The sequence below is a fragment of the Fukomys damarensis genome, unplaced genomic scaffold (assembly GCF_012274545.1).
Source record: "Fukomys damarensis isolate Sample0158 unplaced genomic scaffold, DMR_v1.0_HiC HiC_scaffold_23, whole genome shotgun sequence".
NCBI lineage: Eukaryota > Metazoa > Chordata > Mammalia > Rodentia > Bathyergidae > Fukomys > Fukomys damarensis.
The window spans coordinates 20,059,823-20,079,722 of record NW_022900935.1 but is presented as its reverse complement, the minus strand read 5'-3'; the positions used below and the strand labels follow the sequence as shown (position 1 = coordinate 20,079,722).

Sequence of the window (19,900 nt, the reverse complement as noted above, 5' to 3'; positions counted from 1 at the left end):
TTTTTTTTTTTTTTTTTTTTTTTTTTTTTTTTTTTTTGAGAGGGTCTTGCGATGTATTTCAGTCTGGCCTTGAACTCACTGTGTAGACCAGGCTGTCCTCAACACAAGACCTCGGACTCCTGAGTGCTGGATTACAGGTGTGCTCCACAAAAAGGCCGGCCCCCAGCCTTTTAAACTTTTTTTTTTTTTTAGGCAAGGTCTTGCTAAATTGCTGAATTGCCCAGGCTGTGCACAAACTTGGTGTTCTCCTACTTTAGCCTTCCAGAGTGCTGGGATTAAGGTGTGTATCACCGCACCCAGCCTTCTGCTAACTTCTTGACCAGATAATACCCTAAACAAAGATCAAATTGTAGTTCCTTTGTGGAAGAATTGGGTAAAGGTACCTCTCTGCACGCCTTGGTATATAATTTCCCCTCTCTGAGCACCATGTGTAAAATGAAAGTGTTGGACTAGACTAGGCATCAGAGCAACAAGAGACAGTTATTAAGAGCACCAACTTCGGTTTCAGAAGCCCTGACTGTGTGTTCTCTGACACACTCCTTCCTTTTTTAATCAGTAAAATGGGACTCACAGGACTGCTGTGAGGATTAAGTGAGACAATGCAAATACCACTCAAAACAAATATAGTCTGTATAGACTGTATTTTCAAAAAAATTTCTATTAACCAACATCTCAAGACTTCCAGTTGTAATGGTATCACTTTTTCTTCCTCTTCCTCCTCTTCCCACCCCCCACCTCCTCTTCTTCTTCCTACCAGGGATTGAACCTAGGACCTTACGCTTACCGGATAGGCTCAGACACTCACTTCCTTTCTGGGTTCAGTCACCAAACTCCACATGCCTCACATTTAGTAAATTATTTTCTGTTTGCCTTCTGTTTTTCTTGCTGGAGGTGGAACCCAGGGCCTCTGGCATGCTGGGCAGGTGCTCTAACTCTGAGCTACAGCTCTCTGCTTTCCTTCAACTATCTGCCATGCTGTGTGGGGGCAGGGCAGGACTCTCAAATTCTTTAAGAGCCAATTGGAAGCTGAAGACAGAGGCCAATTACTGTGTCCCTTCCGAATACCACAGGCCAACACTGTGAGGTTTATAAACAAGAAAACAGCAAATCAGAGAATCCTGCTCGAATCTATACAGGTAGGAAGCAGTAAAAGATTCAGATACAGAACCATCTGCCTCTAGAATCCGTGTTCTTTCTAGAAGCTTCCACAGTGCTACAACAGAAGTCAAGGATAAATCAGGCATGTTGGTGGTCCAGGCCCACTGCCAAAGGAGGGGTTTGGAAAATGGGAGAAGTCTGCTTAAGTGCTCCCCAGAAGCCTGCTCCACCCCCCTGTGGCTGTTGTTTGTTTCGATGCAGGGAGATAAGATACTTGAAAAGCAGGAACCTCAAGCATTCCGTGCTGGTGTAGTTGGGCATGAGTACCATTTTCTAAGGCTTGGGTGTCATTTTCCTAACCTAACAAGAGGCTTCCTAACAGTAATTGTTGAGGACCAGGCGCTGTGGGAGATGAGATTTCTTAGAGTGACACTGGCACATTCTGGGAGGGGAGTGTGAGAGGTGTTCTGGCAAAGGCAGGGAGGTGCACAGATGGGAAGGCAGCCAGGGCACCCAGAGGAGGCCGAGCCAAAGAAGGAGTCCAAAAGACTTACTGGCCAAGGCCAGGTCACCTGGAGGCTTAGGAAACTAAGGCCTCATTAGGCCTCATTGGCTGCTTAAAGTCACAATTAAGGGGTGGAAGGGAGGGAGGAAATGGGAAAAAAATAAGTAAGGAATACCATGTACAGTTATGAATTCCCTCTGATGAATGTTATCATTATGTATGTCTAAAATGTACCAATAAAGGTTTTGCTTCCCCAAAGAATGTTACAATTAATGGTACTTGAAAGAGTGTGCCTGTTACATACCCTGAGCTCCTATAGGCCCCCTTCTGTGTCAGACTTTACTGATTGTAACCCCACAAGATAGGGTGATCTCAGCATAGCTGAGACGTAGTCATTTTGAGTATAAAAAATCCCTGGACAAAAGAGTCTTTTTGGTGACCCTTTTCAGACCCCGTCCCAGGTTCATTTGCCCAGGAGCTTTTTTGCCTCCACTTTACAATAAATGCTGTTTTCTGCTTTCGCTCTACAATAAATATTTCTGCTCGGTCCTTTTTTGGCTCTACCTTGTAATTCTGGGTTGAAAGAAGAACCCACCAGTCAGTAACTGTTTTGTTTTTCTTTTTTGGTGGTACTGAGGATTGAACCCACACCCTCGTGCATGTAGGCAGGCACTCTACCACTGAGCTACATCTTTGGTCTTTTTAGTTTTTTGTTTTTTGTTTTTTTTTTTTTTTTTTTTTTTTTTTTTTTTTTTTTTTTTTTTTTGCCTCAGCCTCCTGAATAGCTTGGATTACAGTCATGTACCACCATGCCTAGTTTTCTGAGGCTTTGGGTATACCAGGATGAGGAAGTTGGAGTTCATGTTGGGGTAGTGTGCTTTTTGGAGCTGCGGGGGAGCCTCAGGGAGAGCATGGGTGACTGAAGCCTCTGGAAGACTGGAAACATGAGGAATGTTTACCCAGACATCAGGATTCACCTCTGCCCCCTTGAACCCAGGGTCTGCGGTAGCCAGACACTCAGTGAACACCTGCTGGTAGTTCTTGGAAGAGAAATCAGAGCCCACCAAGATGGCAGGCCAGTTTGGGTTTTTAAAAAGTAATATTCATTGGAGGAAGGCAGAACCATATTATAAAAGTATGCATTCATGGGTTGGGGGTTTAGCTCAGTGGTTCTGCCTCCTGCTAAGTGAGGATGAAAAATTCAGGGCAATCACACTGATAAAAGAGCCACAATTCCACTCTCCTCTCCACCCCTGTTATGTTCTATTCCTTTGCACAAGCAGACACTTTCTACCTGTCCTCTGTGTGACTACGACTAGGCCCTGGGCAGGGTCCCAAGAGGACACTGTGACACTGGAATACAGTGGCCTGCTGAGGTGCTTTGTATATTAGACCGCTCCTCCTGAAGGGCCTCAAAGCCAACACTTCCTCCCTGCGGCCGATCCTGACCACTTACCTCGATTATTTCCTTTTTTCATTTCTCTTCTTAGATCACCTCTCCACTTCCTCATAGAGCCTTTATTGCAATCTGAAGCCAGCCATTTTTTTAAATCTGTCTTTCTCCTTTTGAATTTCACCTCCACAAGGGCAGGAACTTTACCTTTTTGTCCACTGCCATATCCCCACAGCTATACCAAAACTAGGACCAGGCTCAAAGCAGGAACTTAGTAAGTGTATTTTACTACAAAGCATATCTTCTTATGATCTGTTTTTCACTTCAGTAATTCTCCTGATCTGAGGCTAAACCTTCCCAATTTGTGCTGTATTTCTGAGTTCCAGAATTTTCATTTGGTGGCTCTTTGTAATTTCTAGTTTTCTATCTTGTTGTATATGTCTTTGAATATATATTAATTTGAAAGTTTCATTGATAATTCCATTATCTGCCTTGATATTCTCTCTCTATATATCATACTGGGGATTGAACTCAGGACCTCTGTACTGAATATCAGCAGTCTCTTATTTTTTGAGTGTCTTGCTAAATTGCAATCCTCCTGTCTCAGCCTCCCAGAGTGCTGGGATTATAGGTATGTGCCATCATTTCTAGCTTTTTTGATGCTCTGGTGGTTTTGTTTCTGAGATTGTCTCACCATGTCATTCAGGCTGGCCATAGGCTCACTTTATTGCCCAGGCTGGCCTCCTCCCAAGCCCCAGTGATCCTCCTGCTTCAGCCTCTCAAGTGCTGGGATTCCAGGTGTGTGCGACCATGCCAGGCCTTAATCTTGATCGTCAGCTTGACTGGTTTGAGAGAGGTGTAGATTAACAAAGCACACTCTGGATGTGTCTAGGTGGGTCATGGGGTGTAATCTTGGGAACTACATCTGGTCCCTGCTCGCTTCCTTCCCCTCTGGGGAACCCTCTAAAACCATGGGCCGAATAAACCGCTCTTCCTTTAAGTTGCAGGTGTCAGGTGTTTCACCTCAGAAATCTAATGTCCTGTTGCTTCTCTTATTTGATTTTTTTGTAATGTCTTCAGTTTTTGTGATGACCAAGCCGTTGTTTCCTATTCACTCCTATTCGTCATGGTCCCAACCCAAAGCCTAGGGAAAGGAGTCTGTTAGGGTATCCCTTTCTCAGGGCATTTTGAACTACTATTTGTTTCCCTTTGCCTTACAAACATCTAGAAAGCTCTGCTCCATTTTAGCTGTTCCTCTGGAGAAAAGCAGCTCCAACAAAGGACTCTCCTCTCTCAAAGCCTCAGTTCTTTCCTGCACTGGTACCTCCTCAACACAGAGCCCCCATGGGCCAGATCTGCGTACTGAATGAATCATTCAGGCATGAAAGGTTTGTGGCCAGGAGTGAATACCTCACCCTCAGTCCTTCTGGTAACCCTCACACTTATTCTGTGCCATGTTCTATGCTGTGCTGGGTTTCAGAGGTGCTAGGTCCTAGACCAGACCACATGCTTAGTGGAAATGATCTTTAGAGCAATGGTCAACACAAGGAGTCCTTGGAGCCCAGAGGAGCAAGGAGTTTCTGAGGGGAAGTAGAGAACTTTTTAATTTTTTGGTAGTGGTGGTGACAACACCACTGTTACACTGAACAACAGTCCTAGCCCTTTTTAAAATTTTGAGACAATGCTAAATGGCTAGGTTGCTAGATTGGGCTCTGGCCTGCCATCTTCCTGCCTCAGCCTCCTAGAGTACTGAAATTATACGTATGCATTATCATGCCCAGATCCAAGCTACATCTTGAAGAACAAAGACGAGTTTGTCTTCCTGGGTGTGGTAGTATGGCCTGAAACCCCAACTACTTGAGAAACCGAGACAGGAAGATCTCAAGTTAGAGGCCAGTCTAACCAATGTAGTGAGACTGACTCAGAATAAATGGGGATGTAGTTCAGTTCAGAGACCATGGGTTCAATTCTTCATTTCACTATATTTTAAAAAAAAAAAAAAATAAAAAAAAAAAGGTTGCCAGGTACAGAACTAAGGAAGGGCTTTTCTTGTAGAGAGGAAATAGATGTGTAAAGGTGCCTGGGCCACCCAGCATGGTGGTGCTCAACTGTAATCCAAGCATTTGGGAGGCTGAGGCAGGAGGATCACTACAGGTTCAAGGCCGGCCTGGACTACATAAAATAATTCAAATCCAGTCTAAAATACATATCAAGACCCTATCTCCAAAAACAAAACAAAACAAAAAAGCGTCCTGGACAGCTTTGCAATGTGAGGTGGATGTGGTTGAAGTTGGAGGTGGTATGTGTGGGTGGGAGAGGATATCACAGGACAGGCGGGACTGAGACTCTCCACCTTGCTAGTTAAGTGCAAAAGTGAAGAGCTAGTGTGACCCAGTGATGGAGCATGCATGAGGTCCTGATTCAGTCCACAGTCCACACACACACACACACACACACACACACACACACACACACAAACACTACTGGGTTTGGTGGTGAGTGATGGAGCACAGGCACTGCGAAATCTTGGCTGTAGCCCAAGCTCTGCCTTGAAATTAGGCTCAATTTTCCCACCTGTGGAATGGGGATTTCTTAGAGCTCTCTAAGCTTAGTGTCTAGGGTTCTGTTTATGGAGGTATAATCAACAGAATGCAACAAGATTTGAAATCTACTTCCTTACTCAGGTACAGACACCTTCCAGACATCCTCTTATGGCCCAAGCCCCAGTTTTCCTTAAAATCCTGCCAGCCAGGGTATGGTGGTGCATACTCGTGGTCCCAGCACTCAGGAGGCTGAGGCAGGAGGATCATGAGTTCATGGTTAGCCTGGACTACAAAGGGAGACCCTGTCTCAAAACACAAAATAAATTTAAGTCAGCAGGAGTAGGGCTGAGGGGTATAACTCAGTGGACCATGTACTGAGCATGTGCAAGGCTCTAGATTCAGTCTCCAGTACCACACAGACAGACAAGACAGTCAGATAATAGATATAGATATAGATTTGTGCTCCCTATATATGATTCATAGATACAGATGTCTAGATGATAGGTAACAGAGACAGAAGATAGACAATAAATATTTATGTCTGGCATCCAAGTATCCCCAGTACCCAGAGCCTGGAGGAACTGTGTACCTCACGGCTGGCCGTAGGGCTCAGCCCACCTCCACACTACTTTGCAAGCAGGGAGAAGATTGCCCAGTGTGCCGGGGCCATTTTGCAGCAAAGCAACCTTGGGCTTCCATGTGGGCCACCGGCCTCCTGGGCCCATGTCCCATCTTGCTGCTGCTTCCCCGGCTCTCAGGCACCCTGAGGATACCGGCCCCCCTGGGTAGGGACAAAGGCAGGGAGAACTTAAGGGGGTTCGGGCGGGGCTCCATGAGCACTGGGGGCTCTTTTCATTTCCCTCACTACCCTCCTCACCCCTCCACTTCCTGCCTTTCTCTCCGCAGTCTTGACTCACTTTTTTCTTTTGAGCTGCCTCAGCCCAGAACTGGAGACCCCCCAACTTGGGTTTTACCCAGGCTTGTGACACGGCCTGACACAGACAAGCAGTACAGGGGCGTCTCCTTAGCTCCTGCCATGTAACCAAGACACCACACGAATGAGCCAGGGATAGTGTGAGGCAGGAGCTGGAAGGCTTGAGATGAGGGAGGGCAGGGAATCAAGAGTTAATTGGTAGCCAGGCATGGTGGCACATGCCAGTAATCCCAGCACTCAGGAGGCTGAAGCAGGAGGATCACTGTGAGTTCGAGACCAGCCTGGGCTACATCGCGAGTTCCAGGTCAGTCTCAATTATAGTGAGACCCTGCCTCAAAAAAAAAAAAAATGTTAATTGGTGAGGGCTGGGTGGTGCCACCGCCTTCAAGCACAAGGTCCTGAAGCTTCAGTTCACTGACCATAAAATGCAAGTACATACACACCATGATGAAAATATACAGTGCATTTTAAGTTTAAAAATCTTTTATGGGAGCCAGGGATTTAGCTCAGTGGTTCCACCACCTGCCTCGTAAGTGCAAGGACCAGAGTTCAATCCCCAGTACAAAAAAAAAAAAAAAAAACTTTTATGGTAAAAGACACATCGCCATTGTCCCCTCCCTCACTTAGAACACACCCATCCCATCGTTCTCACCACTCTGAAGCAGTTTCGGAGTCCTCCTTTGTGTCTTTACTAGGCATGACCCAAACTGCAATGAACACTGCTGCCTAGTGCCAACCGATGAAAAGGCAGGCACATGAAGACTTTACGGCGCGTCTTCATCCACCTTATTCACGGGGCCTGGCACTGTGTGACTGCTGGCTCTTCCCCAAAGTCAAAATGACCATGAAAGGTAAGCATTTTGGATCAATTCCGGGTACCAGGGCAGCCACCACAGTGCAACTGAAGACCATGGAGGGCTTCCGGAACTGCCTCACAAAGTGACGGAGTGACCGTGTCTGCAGCTCCAAGTCCGGGGCCCTATCTTCTACCCCAAGCTTGGCTTGCATGCCACTCACCCCCTGGCCAGAATTCATTATCTGTGGGCCCTAAAATCCAGAGCCTCATTACAGCCACCCCCAGGTCTATAGAAAGGAAGCAGGTCCCTGCCTCACCCCATAGGCCCTCCTTCCTCCCTCTGCTAGTCCCGCCTTCTTCCCTTCCTCCTGGTTCAAAAGCAGCTGAGCTGAAAGAAGCCCACACACAGCCCTGGGTCCATCCCAAAGCTGCCACCAACAGAGCCCAGCAAGATCTTCCAGGATGAATGGCTTCCTCTTCCTCACCATCAGCCTCCTGGTGATGCTTCAGGTAACAGCAGCTCCTCAAAGCCCCTGGCACAACCATCAGAACTCCCCTGACCAGCTTAGCATGGGACAGAGGGACTATAGCCTCCAGGGCACCCAGCCTTCTTACAGAGGCAGAGGCAGGCAAGACTTAAAACAGGGAAACCAGACAAGGGGAGTTCTCTGCCGGGGCTTCCTGCCCCTCTGGCTATTGTCAAGCTACCTGAGGGCTAAAGGCTGATCCAGTCTCAGGGGAAGTAGGAGGCATGGGAGTGTGTTTGTGGATGGCGCGACCCCACAGCATGACTGCGGGTCCTGTTGGGATGCAGTGAGGAAATGTCCAAGCGGAGTTTGTGTGGCTTCTGAAGGTGCTAGGGAGGCCCTGTCCCCAACTTCTGCTGGACAGAAGCTCAAGTGTACAGGAATGAGAGAGACACAGAAGTCTCCCATTCAGCCACCCCAGGAGGCACTTTGGTGCATCCTATGTGCCTAGAGGGGCTTGGAGATGGGAGCCGTGAAGTTCTTATTGGGAACAGCTTACTCAAGCATTAAGGACAGGTTGATCACCATCTGGCCATTTCTGCCACCCCACACCCAGTGACACTGCCAAGGGTGTCCTCCGCCCTCTCACGTGACCTTCACCACCATGGTGGACTCTTCCTCTGTCCAGAAGACAGGGCACTGAGGCTCGAGGAGGCTAAGCCCCCTGCAGTAAAGCCAAGGGCTGCAGCTCCTCTGTCTGTGCGGGAGGAGCTGGTGGCCTGGAGAGATGAAAGGAAGTTTCCATGGTGGAAGGTAGGGGAGAGGAAGGGACCATGTCTGTCCCTGCCTGTGTCAAGGCAGGAAGTAGTCAAACATCCAGACAGGACAAGGAGCAGAAGGTTTATGGAGGCCTGGAGTTGGGAGAGTAATAGGGAGGCTGCGGCCTTAACATATATGAGATTCAAAAGCCCCCTGAGCATACCCTGTTTCTCTTGCAGATGCAAATGGGAGTCTTGGGAAACCAAGCTATGGACTCGGCTATAACCCCAGCCATAACCACAACCATGGCCCCGGGTATAGCCACCACCCTGGCTCCCGCCAAGTCCACAACCCCGCACCTGGGCATTGTCACAGACTCCAGGCCTACAACCATGACCTTAAGAACCACAACCAGGACCCAGACCACAGCCACAACCAGGACCCAGACCACAGCCAGAACCAAAGCCCAAAATGGGGCCCCAGCTCTCAGTGACTTGGGTAGTGGCACGTTCCTTTTCTTACTCCACACCCTCATCCACCTCTTCTACCTCAGCTGAGGCACAGTGTCACCTCTGGCCCTCATCACTAGCCAGAGCCCCTCCCCTCCACCCTTGGAAAAGATGTTAGGGATCCCAGGTGGCAGAAACTCACAGGCAGTGCCATGGGGGTGATGGCCAAAGTGGGGAGGTGTTGAGGTGCAGGGGCAGGTGCCACCCAGCTGAGGGTCAATAAAACTATCTTTGTGTTTGGTGGGGCCCCATGTGTGGTCACTGGACATCACCAGCCCAAAAGCCAAAGAGCTCCCCACACTCCCATCAGCAGAGGTGGCCCCAGGATGCTCCCCCAGCCTGGTGTGTACTGAAGAGGCGCCTCCTTAGAATCATCCCCAAGGGACAAGGTGACCCTCTCCACCCCCTTTGGTCACACTGCTTCTCCTGTCTCCAAGTGGTGCTAACGATCCCAGAGACTATGCCACTGCCACATCCCCAACGCCTTGGACAACCCCAGACTGAGTTCCCCACCTCAGTACCTGGGTGTCACAGAATGATGGATTTGGGGCAATTCCCAGTCCAAGTAACACCTGCCACCTGCCTCTTCTGCGTTCCCAGAAAAACGGCTCACTCATATCATCCACCACCAGCTGTCTCCTCCCCACCCAGCCACAGGCACTGGAAGCAGGAAGGACAAATAACTGCTGTAACCAAGCAGGCTCCTGGGAACAGCTCTCTCCTCTTCCTGCCTACACCTGTCCTCTAAGTGGGTTTAGGACCCCATCCCATCTTGGCTTCTCAGGTTTGAGGCCCAATCTTTAGGCTTTGAGCCCAGAGTTGGAAGAGGTGAAGAGGAGGCCCAGGAACAAGGTTCTTCAGGGCGTGCCTCCCTCCCCTTCATCTCTCCTGCCCAGCCCACTGTAGACCCACCCATGAAGCTGTCACCATTGGATTTTTGTTTGTTTGTTTGGTTTTCTGGGACAGGGGTCTTGCTATGTAGCCCAGGCTGGCCTTGAGCTCTTAACAATCCTCTTGCCTCAGCCTCCTGAGTGCTGGGATTACAGGTGTGTACCACCAGGCTGGGGTTCATAGCTGGACTTGTCTGCTCCGTGGGACATTTTCCTGTTCCACCCTACAGCCTGGTCCTTCCCATCCTGTGTCAGCAGAAGGTCCCTGGCAGCAGGGTTCTGCTCTGCGCAACCCTCCACTGTGTTCTTCCTGTCACTATGTCACTCTGGCTATCAGAATCTGCCACTGAACTATGTGTTCTCTCAGGGTGGGGACCACAAGCCTTGGCCTCTGTGTCCCCACAGCCTGGGGCCACCTGTAGGTCAGAGAAGATCAGAACACAGCCTGTGGGCGACTCATCCCAGTCCAGTGGCCAGGCTCCCTCTGGTGGCGGCGGAGACCATACATCCAAGGCCCAAATAACAGAAAAGCCAGCCTGAGTGTAGCGGGGCAAAGGCCAGTGAACAATCTTCACCCCAAACCCCAAACATCAAGGTACACAGAGATGGAGATACCTGGCATTAGACAATAGCTTATGTCACAACAAAAACCTATAAAAACATTGCACACCAGCAAGAGCCCCTGGGGACGGGGCAGGAGAGGGGTTCAGAGCACGTGGACAGTCCAGATCTGGGAGGCCCTGTCCTCTGCCAGCTCCCACAGCACCACATGGTCCCGGTCGTAACCTCGGCCACCTGAGAGGGGAGGGTTGAGACATGGTCAGAGAGACCTGGGGACAACACTGCCCTCAGCCCCCTCGGTGCCCTCTCCCAGGCAGAGCCCAGATTACCCTTCACATCCAGGATCTGGCCTTCAAACATCTGGCTGCAGATGTGGCCCGATTCATCGATGCTCCACGTCTGGCGCGGCAGGCGGCTCTCGGCCCAGAGCACCACCTTGGAGCCTGGGCTAGGAGGTCCAATCACCTGCAGGCTCATGGTGGGGGCCACCTGAGGCCCAGAGGTCATTAGCACTCTTCTGCCCACAGGGACTCTGCTGTACCCAATGTACCCTGGACACTCGGGGCATTCCTTGGGAATAGGAATCCCTGAATACTTTTTTTTTTTTTTTTTTTTTGGTTTTTTGAGATGGGGTCTCACTATGTAATTGAGACTGACCTGGAACTCACTACGTAGCCCAGGCTGGTCTCAAACTCACAGCAATTCTCCTGCCTCAGCCTCCCAAGTGCTGGGATTACAGGCATGCGCCACCACACCTGGCAGAATACTACTTTTTAAAAATTTAATGTGAGAAACCATAAAAGGGCTGGGAAAATATTAGCTCTTCCATGTTGGATTCCCAAAACATCAGAAAAACCTCCATATTTATTGGCTGTGTGATTTTCAGTAAGTGAAGTGACCTCTCTGTGTTCTGATTTCCTCACCTGTCAAATGGAGAGTAAAGAGGCCCAGCCCACAGTGCTCTCTGAAGATTACACGGAGGCACTGGTGTGAAGGCTTAGCATAGCACCTGGCACTCAGCCAGCAGGCCCTCCCATGTCAAGTGAAGGACAAGACTCCCAGTGGCCTACAAAGCCCTACACCCTCCATAACCTTTCTCAGCTCGTCTCTTGCTGCTTTCTCTCTCCCTCACTTCACTCCAGCCACTCAGGGGGCCTTGCCAGGTCTAGAAATTGCCAGGCACGTTCACACCTCAGGGCCTTTGCACTTGCTGGCCCCTCTTCCCTGAGATATCTGCACAATGCCTGCTTGTCAACTCATCAGACAGGGCTCTTAAAACTCCCTCTCTTCCTTTCTTGATAATTAGATATTTTGCTCATTTAAATTGCTTCTGTCTTTCTCCCCCCTCGCTGAACAAGAATCATTTCTGTCCTGTGACGACTGTAGTCCCAGTACCTGGAACATGGCCTGACACATTCTCAGGAAGCTGTGGAGTATCATTATTAACAGACTCAAATTCTGAACGAGCACAGTAGAACTAGAGGACTCTCAGAAGCACCTGGGTCAACACCAGTTTTGTACACTGAGGCTACAAGAAGAGACTTGCCAGGTGTCCCTGCCAGCATTCTCTACTTCCCAGGGACCTGTGGATCCTCCCTGACTGGCTGGGACATCCCCAGGTGGGTTCTTCAGGCCCTTACTCCGTACCTGGTTCTTTAGCAGCCCATCCTCATAGTACCAGATATAGCTGCCCCCAGCTCGGGGCTCGGAGACTACCACCCGGCCAGCCTTCATGTCCTCCACGTGGTCGGGCACTGCCAGGAATCCTCTCAGGGCAGAATTCCAGAGGCGGAAGTAAGCTCGGCGCTGGTGATGGGGAGAAGCTGAGAGTTAGGGGTCCCCAGGCAAGGATGCCTTCACCACCCTCAACTCTGGCCCCTCTAGGATCAAGCTCCCAAGACAACCTTTTCTCGACTCCGCTTCTAAGTCACCCCTTGTTCCCACAAACACACACATGCACATGAATGTTCCAGCAGCTCTGTGCCCGTGGAGATACCCAGGGAAGTGTGCAACAGGACACAATGACAGGTACAACCATGGTCCACAAGGTGGCCCAGAAATTCACAGAAGATGCAGACTCACGCTTACAATGAAACTCATCCAGCCTAACTAATCACAGGTCTGCCCAGCCTACTGTGGGCCAGGTAATCAAGGCTGCTACAAGAACAGATGTGTGCAGGAATACAGATGTGCAAACACATGCTTATAAGGAGACACACACACACACACACACACACACACACACACACACACACACACACGCACATGCTGAGGAGAGGTCACAATGGGGCACACACCGGACTGTCAGACGTTAGATCTGACTCTAACACAAATCATCAGGAAGTCTCAGATGGCAGCAACAGCAATGACAATAATAAGAACCAGAGCCCACCTGTCAAGCACCATTCTAAGGGCTCTACAGACATTAGAGATCTCAGTCCTCAAACCCACACTATGACCATTTTAAAGATGAGGAAATGGAGGTCCACGGAGGTCCAGTACTTGCCCAAAACTGCAGAGCAAATCCTTGTCCACTTCTCTGGGCCTTTATTTCCCCATCTGTAAAATGTGAGGGTTGGAGATAATCTCCAGGATTTCTTCCAGCAGTGATGTCCTTAGAGTCTGTGAATACAGAGACTACACAAATGCCCTGGTACCAAGACACACACTTGGCAGTGGCTCAGGCTCGGGAATAACAGTCACAAAGACGGTATACACACACATAGGCACACAGAGGCCACTCCAAGGGCACAATGGCCACAAATGATGTCTCATAGCAAGACCCTCAGACAGACACTGTGTGCACACAGACTGTGCACACACACAAGCACAGGCACACACACAGCCATGTCCGTGCCACCACAGAAATGCTTGCATGCAGAAATGAAAACCCATATACGGACAAGCAGACACTGTGTTTATCAAGATGAGGACAGTGACATGTGAGATGATTTTGAGCCCTGCGTGGATCAACTTATTTTTGAAAACCTACGGAGACGTTTTTGGGGTACTGGGGGATTGAACGCAGGGCTACCACTGAGCTACATCCCAGCCCTTTGTTTTTTTTGTTGTTGGTTTTTTTGAGACAGCATCTCACTATGTAGTCGAGACTGACCCAGAACTCACTATGTAGCCCAGGCTGGTCTTGAACTCACAGTGGTCCTCCTGCTTCAGCCTCCTGAGTGCTGGGATTACAAGTGTGCACCACCATGCCAGGCTCTTTGTTTTTAAAAATTTGGTGGTAACGTATTTATTGTGCCTATTAAGAAAAAAATCATACATACACATCAAATTTATGGTTTTATGGATATTATTCCTTAGGAAAAGAATAAAATTTTTAAAATGTGAGTCAAGTTGGCTCACATAATGCTACAGGGCTTTAATCTCCTAGGGTGCTGAGGCAAGAGAGCTGCAAATTCAAGTACAGCCCAGACAGAAGAAAATAAAAAAGGGCGAGATGAAGCTCATTGTGAAGGCCCTGGGTTCAATCCTCAGTAGCACCGAAACAAAAAACAGAAAAGTGAACTGACATAGAGTAAACTGTTAACTAGACAACTGTGCAAGAAGAATGACGACGGAGCCCAATCTGTGACCAAAGTACACCAACGCCGAGCTTGGGAAACACACAGACAGGCACACACCGGACAGACCCACCTGTGTAGCCACCGACATGCGACCCACCTGCTTGATGGGGTAGAGGGAGCCCACCCTCTGGGTGCCGCTGTAGGTCAGCCAGTTGGTGATCTCACAGCTGCTCAGCAGCCACTGGTGGCCCCGGAAGTCACTATGCTCACACAGCACCCACCTGGGCCAGCAGGCGCCACAGACAGAGGAACACAGACAAATGGAGGAGGAGGAGATCAGAATGGTCTTCCCTCCTCTTCTGTCATGCCAGGACTCTTCTGCCTAAAGTCAGGGTCCCAAGCAGAGAGGAGGAGTCTGGGAAGTAGTTTTGGAGTTTGCAGGGCAAGATAGGGTCCTGAGGGGCCCACAGGGACTGGGGTGCAGGCCCTGAGAGCCGGTGATGCTTCTCTGTCTACTTCCCCCTCCTTCCCAGCCTGCAGGTAGGGGACAGGCAGGAGACCCCTGAGATGCCCATCCCTCCGCGCACCTATTCTCGCTAGCAGCCCCCCAACCCGGGCCTCCCCACCCCTGCGCACTCACACGCCCCCCTTGATCCGCACGGACAGCACGTGGTTGTTGAAGCCCTCAGCTTGCAGGCTCCGCACCTCCCCGCTGAGCTCAATCTCCTTCCCCTCGAAGGACTCCAGTCCATACAGGAAAATGGCAGGCTCTGAAAAGTGCTGGGGCCAGCAGAAAAGAGGTGAGGCCACGACTCCTGCCGGACTCTCCAATCTGTCCTTCAGGCCCCTGACCCTCCTAAGCCCACTCACTGACTCCACAAGGCTGCCGGCAGGGTGTCCCCAGACTCACTAACAGCTGTACCAGACTGGCCCTCTGCTTCCCCCTCAAACGTCCTCTCTGGTAAATGGTGCATTTTGATTTGGAGATTTTGGAGTCAGGGTCTCCCTAAGCAACCCAGGCTGGCCTCAAACTCACAGCAACCCTTCTGCCTCAGCCTCCTAAGCACTGGGGTTATAGGCATGTGCGGCCACGCCCAGCAAATGGTGCTTCTGGGAGCAAGGGCCAGGCCGTAACCAGGATCTCACTCTCTAATTTCTTCTTTCCAGCTTCCCTACAACTGCAATAATCACAGTTCCGGTGATAGTAGTTGCGTTCATTTATTCAGCGTTCACTGAGGTGAGATCCTGTGCTGGGTACTTCACCTCATCTCCTCAACAACCGGATCATGATTCCCACTTGGCAGAGGGGAAACTGAGACTGTATGTAAAACTGCTTGCTCGAGGCTCTAAAACTGGGCTTCAGACCCTGGGCCATCTGCTTTCAGGCTACCTGTTCCTAGCTGTACACCTTGGAGCCTGTGGGTGGGCGGCTCTGTGCCTCAGTGTCCACATCTGGCAAACGGAGCTAAGAAGGGCTGTGGTGAGGGTCTGAGGCCTTAGTAAGACGGAAGCTCATGCGTGCTCTGTGCTCAGTGAATATCAGCTGTTCTGACCTGACTAGGTGCCCACTCCAGAGTCAGTCCCTCCACCCTGCAGGTGCTAGTTCTTTAAGAAGGCCCACATCTCTTCCCTGGTCTAAGATGTCACCACTTCTCTGGGTCACTGAAGCAGTCAACCCCTGCCCTGCCCCTCCCATCTGTCCTCCGCAGAGCCACCTCCCCAGCTGGCCCTAACACCCCACCACACACAGACCATCACCCTCTCCCCTCCCCAAAATATCGGCCCCTCTCTCGTCCCTGCACCACTTCTCTATCTGGACACACCTCTTGGCGGGGGAATTTTTAGGAGTGTGTGACCATGGGTCCTTGAAGGCAGAGCTCTGTCTGGTTTTTCAGTGTCCCCAGGACCTATCTCAACAGGTGGTCGATAAATAGGAGCAAGCTGAGCTAGCTTGGCAGCCCCAGTGCAGAAGGGCAGTTCTGAAAAGCTGTTCAACCCAGCCTACAAGGCAGTGAGACGATTTGTCCACAAGCTCCCACAGAACTCTCTGACTGCCTCCAGGGTGGCCCTGAACTGGATAAGGACACTCACCAGGGGCACTTTCCGGAGAGAGCCCAGGATTGTGGAGGCCAGGCAGCCCATGGCCGTGAGAGTAGGAAACTCGCCCTCAGAGAGGATGTGTTGGTCCCCCTTGAAGTTCTCCCCATCAAACAGGATCCAGCTGGGGAAGGGAGAGCGGGGGAGGTCATCTGAGCCTACCTTATCCCGGATCAGCCAGACCACGCTGCATCCGAGAGTGGACGCAGAGTTGCTGGTGCTCCCCTAGTCTAGGGAAGGTCAAGGATGAACAGGCACTGCAGCACCAGGGACGGAGGTCAGACTTAACACAGGACTGACGGAAAAGCTACTGCTGCTTTGGAGGGGGATTTGGCAACTTCAAGCAACATTCCATGGGCAATGACTCAGCAATCTCTCATCTAGGAATCTGTCACACAGACACCCTTCAAAAACATGAAAGCCACACACAAGGTCTTGCATTACAGCACTGTTTGCAACAGCAAAGAGTGGAACTGGCCCAGATGTGCAGCAACAAGAGATTGGATAAATGGGCTGGGGATTTAGCTCAGTGATGCTGCTGCCTGCCTCATAAGTGCAAGGTCCTGAGTTTGATCCCTAGTACCCACCACCCCCAAAAAGGAGAGAGATTGGATAAATTACAATTCAGCATTTTTTTGTGTGTTTGTTTTTAACCAGGTTGCAGAATGCTCCCTTTTGTCTAATTGGGGAGGAGGGAAACAAAACGTGTTTGGTTTTTATAGTATATGTAAACTTACATATGAATATATATTTGTTTATATTTTCCAAAAGGAACAATGGAAGAGTAAGACAACTAAGAAAAATGCTTCCCCATAGGGAGAGGAAGGAGAAAAGCAGCAGGGGCAGAAATGGCAGCTGTGGTTTTGGAACTGTTATAGACTGAATATCTAGGCCGCACACCCCCCCATCACACCTGGAAACCTCAACTCCCAAGGTAATGGCATTTCGAGGGGAGCCTTTGGGAGGTAATCAGGTTTCCAAGAGGTCACTAAAGTGGGACCCTGTGACAGGATGTGAGTCCTCCTAAGTGGAGACAGGAGTCCTGCTCTCTCCTCGATGTGAGGACTCAATGCAAAGGTATAGTTCTGCAAGCCTCGAAGAGTCCTCACTGGGGAAATGAATTAGCCAGCATTTTGATCTGCTAGAACTATGAGAAAATTAATTTCTGCTGTTTAAGCCACATGGTCTATGGTACTTTAGGACTGCCACCTGAGCTAAGGCAGGAGCCAGGTAAATTTTTAGACATTTTTATAAAATATATTCTTAGCCTAGTGGCACATGCCTGTGATTCCAGCACTCAAGAGGCTGTGATGGGAAGATTATGAGTTCAAGCCTGGGCTACACAGCAAGACACTGTTTTTAAAAATGTAATTAAAAAATAAAGTAAGACTAGGGGTATAGCTCAGTAGTACAGCACTTGCCTAGCAAGCGTGAGGCCTTGGGGTCAAGGACTGGGGGGAAAAAACTAAATAAAAATGGAAAGTATTCCTAAAAATTAAAGTTAAATCAACAAACCTATCTGTATACCATACTGGTGACATAATTCAAGAGCATGTTCTGAGAAAAAGAACCATAAAGAAACCTCAAACAGTATTCAGTGGTTTTTACTATTATTAGCAGTGTAGGTATTATAATTTTGAAACACCCAGAATGAAGATTCTGGTCTGTAAATACCATCTTCCTGCTAAAAAGAACTACAGTTCCTTGAGAAATGGTTGATTCTAGGCCTAGAGCAAGAAATATATAAAATATAGCCAGGCAAATGGTGCAAGAGTGGAATCCCAGCCCTTGGGAAGCTAAGGCAGGAGTTGGAGTCCTTTCTGAAAAGCTTAATGAAGCTTTCCCAAAAAAAAAAAAAAAAAAAAAAAAAAAAAAAATTTTATTTTTGTTTTAGGGCCAAGGATATGGCTGAGTGGTAGTGTCTCTGGGTTCAATCCCCAGGACTGAAAGAAAAGAAAAACTGAAAGAAAAAGAAAGGTTAAAAGATGCTAGACAGTTGCCAGGCATGGTGGCACACGCCTGTGATCCCAGCACTCGGGAGGCTGAGGCAGGAGGATCGCTGTGAGTTCAAGACCAGCCTGGGCTACATAGTGAGTTCCAGGTCAGTCTTAACTACACAGTGAGACCCTGTCTCAAAAAATAAAAAAAACAAACAAAACAAAAGATGCTAGACAGTCACATGAGTGGACTTCACTTTCCTGTGACCTTCCTGTGAGAGGGTCGGAGAAGTGGCCCATCTTTGGGAGAGGGGAGGGCACTTTCCCATACAGGAAGACGACGAGTGCCTCAGGCCAGGGATACTCTTCTCAGGTGCCTCTGGGTGGCAAATTTTTTCTATAAAAGCAGCAGAACTACAAAAGCAGGTCTGCTTTTGGGATAAAATATGAATTAGTCTAGAAAATAACCTTGACTCTTTTAATCAAATGAACAAAAAACAATCATCTATCTTATTGCTTACCAACATGTAAGTAACAATGAGGAACACACTGTGCTCTACTGCTCCTCTCAGACTGGGCTTCAGCTGCTAGTTATCTGCTACACAGGACTAGTCAACGTTGGGCAAGCAGATTTCCACTACTCTAAAAATCCAGTGGGGCAGAATTATGAGAGAACACCCTGTTTTATTATGAAGTCCCCTAACAGCAAGGTTTTCATAGGTTCAGGAGTGAGATCCACATACTTTGACTATACAAGGCAAAGAGTGTTATTTTTGGTCTCTAAATGATTCCAGAAAGGTTGTTAACACAGCATGTTCCAATCAGAGGCCAACACACAGCAGAAGACTTGCACTAGGGATCCCTAGCTTAGGAGCTTAGGAGGCCCTGCTCTTTAGGGGAGGATACGCAGTCCATAGGGTGGGGACATGGTGGTCTCTGCAGAGGTCCCACAGGTGCTAGAAGAAGGACGAGATGAAGCAGCAGCCCAGACCTAATTCCTCTGTCTGATGTCATCTCAGTGACCCACCTGAGTTACCTGTGGGGCTGCCCAACACTTCCAGGCTTCTGCTGTAGGGGAGTAACAGGAGTGAACACCCAAACAAGGACACCTCACCCTGTGACATGGGTAGATATGTGGTTCCAAAGTGGAAGAAAGTTTAAGGCAGAAAATCCAACGAGAATGTTTGAATATTGACTATTTTCATACAGTATGTGACCTATGTATATAATACAGTGTGTAAAATGGGGGGGGGCAGGGATTTAGCTCAGTGGTTCCGATGCCTGCTTCGCAAGCACAAAGACACGAGTTCGGTTCCCCGTACCAAAGGGGGGAAAAAAGATGCTAGTGGCATTAAGTGGCATATGCCTATTCAGTAGGCTAAGGAAGGAGAACTGCAAATTCAAGTCCAGCCTGGGCAACTGAGTGAATCATTTCAAAGGCGTCCCTCAGCCCGGGCACCCCCAGTGTTCCTCACCTGCCGCCGTGGACCCGGCAGGACTGGGGCTGGAAGGAGGTGGGCAGAGAGGCTCGGTCATCTTCGAAGCAGATATGGTCGCCCAGGAAGTCGGGCCCGGAGAAAAGCTGAATCTGAAGGCAGAAAAGGCGATGAGAGCGCAGGAGGGCAAGGAGCAGGACAGAGGGGCAGGATAAAGGGGTAAGAGCTTTGAAATGAGGGAACCTTTTCGCGGATCGCCACCTTACCTTTGAGACAAAGTGCAGATCGTGCTCCCCGACCTGAAAGAGAGGACCAGTTTCCAGACTCGAGGAGGCTGTCAATCCTTCGCCCCTATTTATTCCTCTAGGTTTCTGTATCGCCAACCCGTTGGTGATTTCGAGGCACTGACCCCGCCCCCAGATGCCCCGCCCCGAGCTGTGTCCACTGTCCC

General features: G+C 49.5%; 1 protein-coding gene and 1 long non-coding RNA gene across 2 annotated transcripts in view; one reads left to right on the top strand and one right to left on the bottom strand.

Moving 5' to 3' along the window:
* LOC117287303 overlaps positions 1-7,672 on the top strand; it is an 8,080-nt gene extending 408 nt beyond the window's left edge. Inside the window, exons 2-3 of the long non-coding RNA XR_004518538.1 lie at positions 7,169-7,324; positions 7,617-7,672. This is a non-coding gene — a long non-coding RNA (uncharacterized LOC117287303). The remainder of the gene's footprint in view (positions 1-7,168; positions 7,325-7,616) is intronic.
* Positions 7,673-10,044: 2,372 nt separating this feature from the next.
* Positions 10,045-19,900, bottom strand: part of Crybg2 (crystallin beta-gamma domain containing 2) — a 27,158-nt gene continuing 17,302 nt past the window's right edge. The window contains exons 15-22 of the mRNA XM_010633179.2: positions 19,716-19,792; positions 19,489-19,601; positions 16,071-16,200; positions 14,620-14,759; positions 14,137-14,260; positions 12,103-12,261; positions 10,785-10,944; positions 10,045-10,689 (exon numbers count right to left, since the gene is read on the bottom strand). Of these exons, the coding sequence (XP_010631481.1) occupies positions 10,601-10,689; positions 10,785-10,944; positions 12,103-12,261; positions 14,137-14,260; positions 14,620-14,759; positions 16,071-16,200; positions 19,489-19,601; positions 19,716-19,792 (992 nt within the window). The 3' untranslated portion in view covers positions 10,045-10,600. The remainder of the gene's footprint in view (positions 10,690-10,784; positions 10,945-12,102; positions 12,262-14,136; positions 14,261-14,619; positions 14,760-16,070; positions 16,201-19,488; positions 19,602-19,715; positions 19,793-19,900) is intronic.